General features: G+C 37.7%; 1 protein-coding gene across 1 annotated transcript in view; it reads left to right on the top strand.

The window, feature by feature from the left end:
* The first annotated feature begins 11 nt into the window (after positions 1 to 11).
* Positions 12 to 10,545, top strand: part of FARSB (phenylalanyl-tRNA synthetase subunit beta) — a 32,989-nt gene continuing 22,455 nt past the window's right edge. Inside the window, exons 1-13 of the mRNA XM_065748253.1 lie at positions 12 to 76; positions 506 to 561; positions 1,718 to 1,872; positions 2,439 to 2,511; positions 2,947 to 3,062; positions 3,512 to 3,662; positions 4,860 to 4,968; positions 6,245 to 6,315; positions 7,518 to 7,579; positions 7,665 to 7,716; positions 9,185 to 9,246; positions 9,666 to 9,873; positions 10,296 to 10,376. Of these exons, the coding sequence (XP_065604325.1) occupies positions 19 to 76; positions 506 to 561; positions 1,718 to 1,872; positions 2,439 to 2,511; positions 2,947 to 3,062; positions 3,512 to 3,662; positions 4,860 to 4,968; positions 6,245 to 6,315; positions 7,518 to 7,579; positions 7,665 to 7,716; positions 9,185 to 9,246; positions 9,666 to 9,873; positions 10,296 to 10,376 (1,254 nt within the window). The 5' untranslated portion in view covers positions 12 to 18. The remainder of the gene's footprint in view (positions 77 to 505; positions 562 to 1,717; positions 1,873 to 2,438; positions 2,512 to 2,946; positions 3,063 to 3,511; positions 3,663 to 4,859; positions 4,969 to 6,244; positions 6,316 to 7,517; positions 7,580 to 7,664; positions 7,717 to 9,184; positions 9,247 to 9,665; positions 9,874 to 10,295; positions 10,377 to 10,545) is intronic.

Genomic DNA, 10,545 nt, shown 5'->3' with positions numbered 1-10,545 from the left:
AGCGTGCCGGGTGCAGCCATGCCGACCGTCAGCGTGCAGAGAGACCTCCTCTTCCAGGCGCTGGGCAGGAGCTACAGTGAGTGCGGCTGGTGCGGCCTCTGGGGCCGCAGCGGGCTCGGTGGGGATGCCGGGGACGTTCGTCAGTGCTCTGCCGGCGCTGATGCCCCAGAGCGGCCGCTATGAACGTAGAAGTACGCCGGCCGCTAAGGGAACTGCTGTTCACACGCGGACGCGAGCAACATTCTCTACGCGACTTTTATCCCTTTTTCAAAATAGCCACTTGAAAGTGCCCAACATAAGCACAGAGTTTAATAAAATCTGAGTTCTGCTCGTAAAGGATTTCAGGGCTGGATGTGGCCCTTGGCAGCTTGTGCTTAGTGCTTGGCGACCCTGCACACGTCAGGGATTGAAACGGGATGGCCTTTGAGGTCCCTTTCAACCCAGGACATTGTATGATTTTCTGATTCTATAGCAAAATTCATCTTTTTTTTTTTTTTCTTCACAGCCGATGAAGAATTTAATGATCTTTGCTTTGAGTTCGGTTTGGAGCTTGATGAAGTTGTGAGTAATGTTTTTGTTCATTGCTTTATGGGTAGGTGCAGCAGCCTGACACGACAGCATTTATATCTGTAGTGATCTGTAGCACGTCACTGCCAGCGTGTTCCCCAGGGCAGCACTGAGCCCGTGCCCTCTCAGGTAGGCACCAAGAAATATCCATGTGGGGCCTGGAGGATACCGTGGGGCTGTTCTCAAGAGATGTGGGCAGGGATTGGCGTTCCCTTCCACGTGTGCAGTCCACCTGCAGTATGGCAGCAGGCTTGTCAACATGAAACACTCTCACATCTCCGCATAGCACTGAGCAGACAATATAACATATCCCGTGTCCTTGTTACAAAATACTGCTGTCATCAGTTGTGTTAACGCAGGTGGTTTGAGTCCAACAAGAAGAACGTCAAAAAAATTACTGTCATAGGAACAAGGGACACAAAGGTGGCATATTGCCATGGTTTGTGGAGTTCAGCTGTCCCTGCCTCTGTTCTTAAGTCTCTGGCTGATTTAGACAGCAGGGTAACTACAGCCATAGGCTGTGTGTTAAATGCTCTTTGAAATATGTGTTTAGCTGTATTTTTACAGATTTTTATGTGCAATGCCACAAGAATGTGTTTGTCCTGGACATGCTGTTACCCGTGTTGCAATTAATGTATTTTTTTATCCAGGTTCTGCACCTGTGAAAGTTTGCTGACCCTACGGTCTGTATCCACATAAGTCTTCAGAAGTGAACTGCATTTTCGCCTTGTTTTTTTAAATTGAAATGAATCATTCTTTTAATTAGGTTTATCAAAAGCTACCCGAACGTCGTATGTTGTGCTGAATTACAGAGCAGACCTGATGCTACAAATCTTTGCTGATCTGTAGCAGGAAGTAAGGTCTGTGTTCTGTGCTAGGGTCTTCTGGCCTGGACATTTGTGTTTCTATCTCTATTTTAAAAATTCAGATCCTGATAGTGAAGTTTTCTCTTGATAGCTGCATTATAATCTTTATATCTAAGAATAATGTTGATTTTACAGTACTTTTTGTACTTAGCATGCTTATTTGCTATATCAATCCAAATTATATTTTTAATTAATATTTTTTCCAATTATCTCACTGTTACAGTGCTGTGAATGTTAAGGTATTTCAGGTTAAAAAAGAAAAGTCGTATTTTTATTAATTTCAGACATCTGAGAAAGACATTATAAGTAAAGAAAAAGGTGAAGGAAAGGCAGAGGGTGCATCTGAGACTGTTCTCTTTAAAATTGATGTTCCTGCCAACCGCTATGATCTTCTTTGCCTCGAAGGGTTGGTCCGAGGACTGCAGGTCTTCAAAGAAAGGTAATGGAGAGCTGTGAGAAATTTGTGTCTTTGGTTATTCGTTTAAGTGAGAGTCCATTTCTGGTGAATAACTTCACCACTTGATTGGATTTTGAGGACAGTCTGATGTATAAATCAGCTATATATGTCAGATGTCCAGATGTTTCCTCAAGAGAGGACCTGTTAAATACTTTTAAAAGACTAGACCAGTGTGTTACATTTTGAATCTGGTCTACGAGTTTTTCAACTGCTAAACTCATTTTGTATTCGAGGCTTATCTTCTGTAAAGAACTCCTGCAGTTCTACATGTGCTCCTCAGTTATGAATACCGATATAAATAATTTCACTTCTTCATGACTTTATCTTATTGAGGGCTTCATTTCTATTTTAGCTATCTGTTCACTATTCAATAGAAAATTTGATGTTTAAACACCATAGATATAATCTACATTCCCAAATTCCAATGTCCAAAACCAGGACAGTTGCCAAGAAAATACATACTATTGCTGCTGCATTTCTGAAGAAGTTTTCTGCATTTTGCAACCATTCTGTCTCTTAGTTACAGACTTATTCTATTTTTATTCTAGGATAAATCTCCCTAGGTATGAAAAGATAATACCAGCTAAAGATGAAGGCCAGAAGCTGATTATCACTGAAGAGGTAAAAGTGTTTACTGCAGTTTTGTATATTTATTGGAAACACGAAGATAGTATCAAGAGCAATTTTATGACAGAAGCGAGACTGGAAATCTTACTTGCAGAACAAGAGCTAAAGAAAATTTAATGCCTCTCCTCAGTCTGATTTATTTATAGGGAAAGCAAAGGGGAGGAACAACAGACAAATAATTCTGGGTGAACCTAGTAGCACATCAACTCACTGTCATTTGTATAGCATTTAGCTTCTGGGCTATTACAGGGTACAATGCAATTTTCCGTGTCTCTACCAGACTTGAAGTTTTTTGTTTTGTTTTGAATTTCTAATGTATTTCCAGAAGTTTTTCTTTTGATTGCTACTCTACAAAAAAAAAAAATTATGAAGGAAAATCAGTTCTTGTGTCATTTGTACTTGAAATTTATAATCTGTTGCAAATTGCAGACTGTCAAAATCCGTCCTCATGCTGTAGCTGCAGTGCTTCGTAACATAACTTTTACCAAAGAACGTTATGACAGTTTCATTGACCTCCAAGAAAAGCTACACCAAAATATTTGCAGGTTAGTGCTTAGATTTCAAATACCATGTAGTGTTTGAACATGATTTGATTTTATGTTAAGGCTTCACTGCCCTATTGCAGGGAGACATTGTATCTTATATTTGTATTAAAGAAGATATGTTATAGCTGCTCTCTTTCTCCTTCTTATTTTCTTGTCTGTTCCTATCTGCTCTCAGTACATTTCAATGTAAATACATCTGCAAGAGCTGAGGAAGTAGTCTTCTGCAGCAATCCCAGTGGATGTACTTTTGACTGCCATGTGTATTCTTAACATTCCTCATTGTTAGCATACAGAGTGAAAATAATTTCTAGGCTTCTCAAAACTGGCCCTTGGTTGTTGTTTTTTTCAGTAAATTATGTGAATACACAGAAATATAGAGCATCATGAGATGCTATCTCAAAGGAACTCCAAGTATTACTAGCAAATCATTTTTTTGTCTTTCTGTCTAGGAGGAGAGCATTAGTAGCAATAGGTACCCATGACTTGGACACCATTTCTGGTCCATTCACTTTTACAGCTAAAGCACCTTCTGAAATTAAATTCAAGCCCTTGAACCAATCACAGGAGTACACAGCTTCACAAATTATGGATCTATATAGGGTAAGTGTGATTTTTCAGAGTTGCTGTGCTAAGAAAGGAAATAAGTTTCCAAGGCTTAATGTGTAATAGCCTTGCAATTAGGGGATGTTCTTACAAGTAAAAGACAGCCATCTCCTGTAGCTTCAGCTGATGAACATGATAAATGCATGGTGGTAGTTAATTTGTATTGCTCATGAAAGATACATCATGGTGTTTGGTGCCTAAATGTAACTCTTAAAATAGTGATTTTGATGTTAACCCACTGATGTATCAACACAAAGATTACTTTTCATGATGCTCATCATAATACTTTAAAAGGGTTGTGTTCTTGCCTACATTGGTAAGATATTCTGCACACAAAGCTGAGAAAAAATTGATATCTAGAATATCAAATTTTAAAATGTTATTTCAATTGGACCAGCTCGGTGGCAATGTTGAATTACTTACCCAGCTATGCATTAGGCAGGTGTAACATGTGGAAGTCTCAGAGTTTGGCATCACTCTTGACCCTGCATCCTGTTGAAACCAGTTAAACGTTAGAAAAAGACCGTACCAGATAAAAAACAGTTATAAAACTTTTTGTAAAATTAGCTTTTTTAGATGTCAGTATTTGAAAATGATGCTATTAACATTAAAACATACAGATCTTTTGGAGCATGCACAGAGAAGTAAAAAAAAATTCTCAACAATCTCTAACTAAAGGCAAGTAAAAATTAGGAAATGAGATGTCAGAGAGACTAAAAGTTAACTATGCTTCTGGTAGAGTCTACATCCACGTCATTGGAAAAAACATAAGTTTTGAATCAAACTTGAGCATAAATGTATCAGAGTTCAGCACTTTAGCATTAAAAGTATCAAAATGTAAATTTTTATCACTTCTAAGGAGAATTCTCATAAAGTAAGGATGGGTGCCCACGGGTTTGGCAACGGAAGGACTGTGGCAGTGAACGGAGACTTTGTTTAGCTAGCACACCTTAAGCATCTTTGAGAGAATCCTTAAAGAAACAGTTTTTAACATTTCTGAAGAAATAGAATCCATCTCTCCCCTTTCAAAGTTTTCCCACTTCTGATGGTGAGCAGTTTTTGCTAGAGGTACCTAGTTGTAAGCCAATCCTACCTCCTTTAAAAATTCATTTTGGTACCTCGCTCGAGGACTCGTGGGATGGAAATTCAAAAGTGAGCTGATGTTAAATGTGGTGTTACTCTTTGTCTCCCCAGACTGACAGCCATCTTCGACAGTATTTACACCTGATTGAAAACAAGCCACGTTATCCTGTCATTTTTGATAGCAATGGTGTTGTTCTGTCCATGCCACCAATCATCAACGGTAAGTTTATTTCTGACTAGTTTTTGCTGTTGCTGCTATCTTGCAAGTCAGGACGTCTAACAGAAATGTTGGTACATAGTGGATTATTCTGTTCTTTTAAAAATGTTTCACTTATTACTTCTTTCCTTTCAGTTTAAACACAGACAAGATTTTTTTACTCCCTCAGGAACAAGTAATTAAATGTAAATATGGGCATTGTTGGTTTTTGGGTTTTTTTTTTGATTGGCTACAAGCACTTAAGTGAAAGATTATATGGGTTTTGAAGCCAGTCCAGAAGAGCTGAGTAGATCTTGGCTGAATAGAGGTACAGCACAGCATCCTGGGATGGGAGTACAGCATCCCTCAGTCTTGAGAGCTCAGGTGCTCCTGACTACATTCACACAGTATGGGTACTGGCAGTGAAATTCATTCAGTGTATGCACTGACCATTGGTGTTAAGCAGATGATAAGAGGCAGATTTCTGTTCAACCACAATAGGTAGCTTACCATTTACTAACAGAATCACATTTTTGTAAGGAGTCTATTACTCGGGGACTTCACATCCTTTTTGCAAGGAAGACACTTTAGGTGATGCTTCTAAGTGTATTTTCTACCTTACTTCTTCCAGACAAGAAAAAGTTCTGAGTACGTCAGTGATGTGCTACAGTGTATGCCCCATGATTGCAAGTACAGGCAAAAAGCAAACCCGTGCTTAAGAGGAACCTGTCCTATGCACTTGACCACTCACACAGACAAAACCTATAGTGGCTCAGATAACAGTGTCAAGAGACCTTGTTTATTCATTAAAGTAGCTATAGATTTTCTTCAGTCTAAGCCACTTCTTAAAAAAAACATTCCTTGCTATCTAAGTTTGCTTTCTCATTCACATCCTGCCAAATGCCAATCTGCTACTGAAGCTGGGAAAAGGAGGTGCAGAACCACTGTGCTACCAGCAGATGGCTGTGTTTCTGCTAGTTCTCTTTTTCAACTATATGGAGAGTGCCTGTCAGTTTGTGTTTTCTAGTGTTCAAGGGCAGCCAGGTCAGCAAGACTAGTCTGCCTTTTCTGATTAGAATGTGTTGTATTTTTTGCTCTTTTTGATTTAGAAGTTTAAAAATCAAAAGCACTAATACTCTGGTAAGAATGGTGTGAATGTTGATGCAGCAGACAGAGTAGCTTCTAAACTGGAAAAGGTGGTGATGATGATCATTTTGAAATACAAAATTGGTCAATATCAGTGTAATTGCAAAAAAAGTAACAATATTTCTTAACATGTTATTGTCTTCACATGTTTTAGGAGATCATTCAAAAATAAGCCTAAAAACAAGAAATGTATTTATTGAATGTACAGGCACAGACATGACAAAGGTAAATTAATCTTTTCTGCTTTTGATACGCTGTAATGTCATTGTTATCCCAAAGGGAAAACAATGCTCTAGTACAAAGACATGAGGTAGATGAGCATTTGTTTTATGGAGCAGACTCCATTTCAGAAGGGCAGGATAAGCTGTGGGACTACGTGGAATTCCCTCGGTACAGTTTTAGGTTTGCTTTACAGATGGTGTTGTGTTCTCAATGGGTTTTGTTTTTACTGTATCTTATGTTGACACTAAGCTTTCAGCTTATACAAAAAATAAGTAAACCTGGTTTATTTTTGTTGTTGAACACTTTTCAAAGTCTTTAAGATTTAGAAAAAGAACAGAATTCATTAAAACTGCTTATTTTGCTGAAACGCTCTTTGTAAAGAATAATTAAAATTTGGGCTGTGGAAAGGGAGAAAGCACTTTTTCTTCTTAGTTATCTTTTTCAAGCAGGGATGCTCTGTGAATAATTGTCAGCTAGGAGTCTTTCTATATGCAAATTCTGCAACTCAGCAGCAAAGAATGAAAGCCTAGCAGTTATAATTGCCTGTTCTTAAACATAGGTTGTGCATTCATTGATAGTTTCCTTAAAATTCATATCTTGATGCTCAAGAACAAAAGTACTTTTAATTTATCCAACTACACTGTGGTTCATTAATGGCAAATTTGCGTGTTGTGATATGGCTTCTAAGGAAACTAAAAAATAACTGCTACTGCTTACTTTGATAGTAAATTGATAGTAAATACAAAAATAGCATTGGTCTCTTTTCATGAAGGAAATTGCAGAGTGAGGCAACATAAAGCAACTCCTGTAGATTAAGAATTTGATAAAAAGCTCATGATTGTGTTTTGTTTTACTAACTTCTGAAAATATTGACTGTAGAATAAAAAATGTTGCAAATGAGGCTACACTGACAATATGTTTTAAACAGTGCACAACCTTTTGGCCTCTCGGTGAAGTAAGTAAGTAGATTAAAGGTTTAGGAGACACAGTTCCATCCGGTATCTTCAGAATAGCTTAGCAAAAATGTACAAATGCTTTAGAGCCTTGAAAACCAAAGATTTCAGTTACCAGGTTTTTGAGTAACGTCTTTGCAGCAGAAACAAGGCATCTCTTAAAACTGAGCCTGGCATTTCATTATGATATTTTGTCTGTTTTAGCACAAGAGGTGGGCAGATTTCAATGTCATTATTGTCTTTATTTTGTAGGCAAAAATTGTTCTTGATATCATAGTTGCGATGTTTAGTGAATACTGTGAGAAGCAATTCACGTGAGTATAAATTTGGAGTCAGAAAGACATTAAATTTCCACCACGTTTTAAAAATGTTTTAGTTCTTTTTTTATATGTCTTACAGTGTTGAAGCAGTAGAAGTAATCTATCCTAATGGGAAGACTCACATCTATCCGGTAAGTGAGATGGTATCTCACTGGCACCGGAGAAGGGATTTTATTTACACAAAGTATAAAAATGACTTTTCTGCAGAGGCGGAGTAAGGCAGGGCCTTCTCTAACCCTGCAGGAAAAAGAACATAGTGTCTCAGTTTCCCCTTGCCTAGAAAACTCATTCCAAAGCACTGTTAATTTATGATAAGGCTGAGAACAGTCTAACTTAAGCTGATGCTCAAGAAAGAAGGCTAAGGCTTAAAGCTATGAGTGGTAACATGGATTAGAGTTTGTGATACAGATGTTCTCAGGAACAGGTAAAGATGGCTATCAGAAGTCTGCATCTAAAGGCTACCTGTTCCAGATCGGGAAACGTGAACGCAGAAGGAGGTCCTTGAGGCTTGAACCACTGGACAACTGAAATCAGCCTCAGCATAACATACTTATTAGATCTGGAATCTTTAATGCATTTTCATAAAAAAGCTTTTTAATCCTGGATTTTTCAGTCCTTCATTTTATAGATTCCAGCTATTTGAAGTCAACACGCTGCGTGATAAACGAATTTCAGTGCAGGTTTGCCTGCATTCAGAGTCTCAGGCATACCACTGTGCAGCACTGAAGGCGTACTTTTTTGTTTTAAGTTAAAAGAAAGCAATTCTTCCTGTTTCCTGAAAGCAACTGAAGACAAACAGGTCTGACTGGGTTCATAAAATAAGTCTCAAGCAAGTACGAATTAATTAAGGGGAAATTTTTTTTTTTTTGCTTAGACTTTTAGTTCTTTTTTAAACTTTTTGTTTTAAAAATGTTAACTTTGATCTTCAGAAGGGAGACCTGGAAACTAGGAGAGACATCCAATAAAACAAAAATCTCTGCCTTAACCAATACAGATACACTGCATAAAATAGTGCAAACAATTGCTGTAGTTTTGGATTCTAACGGTTTTTACGGATTTATGTTTTTTTAATCAAATTTAGAAGCACTAAGTATATACATACAAAATAACTTTCCTAGTATGCATTACACACTTCCTAGGAAAAATATCAAGATATTTCTGAGCCTATACATTGGTAACAAGTTCTCTTTCCTTTTCCTTCTAAAGTCATATGATCTGTACTAGACCATGCAATCTTTCGCGTGACCGTTCATTGCTTTAGGGCTTTGACTTAAGATGAACTGGTGGCTAGAAACTATCAGAAACTCAGTTACTTGCATATATCGGAAGTTTCAATAATAAAGATTTCATGCTGCATTTCAGACTTCTAGTTTAAATGAGAACAGCTTTTGCATTATGTACTATAATGTTATTTTCAAGAATAATTTTATCTTAAAATGTTGAGCTTGTCCTAATATTCCATGCTTGTCTTTTGTGGCCGTTATTTGGGTATCATAATTAGAAGAGGCTAAATTAGCATGATGGCAGAACTGAGTCTTCTTAGAAATGGCAAGTGGTATGTATGCTGAAAAGCTTTGCCTTTTTTTTTTTTTTTTTTAGGAGCTGGCTTACAGAAAAGACAAGGTGAAACCTGAACTCATTAACAAGAAACTAGGAATCAGGTGTGTTACTGCAAATGGAAACTTGGTTTTGTCTTTTTTCACTCAAGCATTAATCTGAAAAAGATACTTGAGAATATTGGTTATTGCATTGTTTTAAAAACGTTTGCAGTGTGCTTTTTAATTTATCGGAAACTCAGAGGTAAACTTTGGTGATGTGGTCAGTTTTGTAGGACGTCTCCTCTTTTCAGGAAATGCAAATCATTCTCTTTGCCCTCACACAACTGTTGTAAAATAAAGAAAAAGGACTGTTTTTGAGTCAGAATCTGAGCTGGATGTGATGGCATACTCAGTTCATGTGCGTTCCAAAAAGTACTTCAGAGATTATTCAGGAAGTAAAGCAGCAGAGCAGAAACACCGATTACTTTAAAAAAAAGTGTATTCTAAGGTCTATAAATTACTACTTTCTTGTTTTGTTTCAGTGAAACTCCATCAAACCTTGCAAAGCTGCTGACTAGGATGTGTTTGAGCTCACACGTCACAGGGAATGGGAACAATATAGAGATTGAAATCCCTCCTACCAGAGCGGACGTTATCCATGCATGTGATATCGTAGAAGATGCAGCAATAGCTTATGGTTATAACAACATTCAGATGGTTATTCCGAAAACGTACACCATAGCTAATCAAGTAAGATTGCCCCTTCAAATAAATGCTCTGTTGTCAGTAAACGACTGGTGCATGCCAGAAGGGCTTTGGGGAAAACAGAACCTAGGAATTAAATATTTTGACATGCTTTGCCTTGAGAAGTATTTACCGTGGATGGGATACAAAACAGATGCCCCACTGATTTGAATAAGTCCAAGACCAGTGGTTGCTGGTACTTGAAAAAAGACAGGGTTTGAGCAGGGAACCCATATTAAATCTCTAATTGGGAGATTCATTTCCTCAGGCAAACCTAAAGGCAACCGGCCGATGCTTTAAAAAAAATTTAAGCACATAGAGTATCTCCCTAGCGAGTTCTCCGTAACATAACAGGCAGAATCACCCCAGGAAAGAGTAGAAAAACATTTTTAAATTGAAGTTGAAAAGTGTGTTTTGTTTCATTTTAGCTTCCACTCAATAAGCTCACGGAGCTTCTGAGACTGGACTTGGCAGCCGCTGGATTCACTGAAGCACTCACTTTTGCCCTGGTATATTATATTGCTTTCATATTTTCTTAGTTGCATGTTGAAACACCAGTGAAGCCAGAACTGCAGAGGATGGTTTGAGACTATTCCCTTGTATAAATGTACCCGTATTATCTGTTACTGTTTTGGTATGTAATTGTTTACTAATGCTTTGGAATTCTAGTGTAATATT

The sequence above is a fragment of the Cyrtonyx montezumae genome, unplaced genomic scaffold (genome assembly GCF_038088225.1).
Source record: "Cyrtonyx montezumae isolate F1298 unplaced genomic scaffold, pur_monq_1.0 scaffold_5, whole genome shotgun sequence".
NCBI classification, from domain to species: domain Eukaryota; kingdom Metazoa; phylum Chordata; class Aves; order Galliformes; family Odontophoridae; genus Cyrtonyx; species Cyrtonyx montezumae.
The sequence above is the reverse complement of the archived record's forward strand: the minus strand, read 5'-3'. Positions and strand labels throughout refer to the sequence as shown.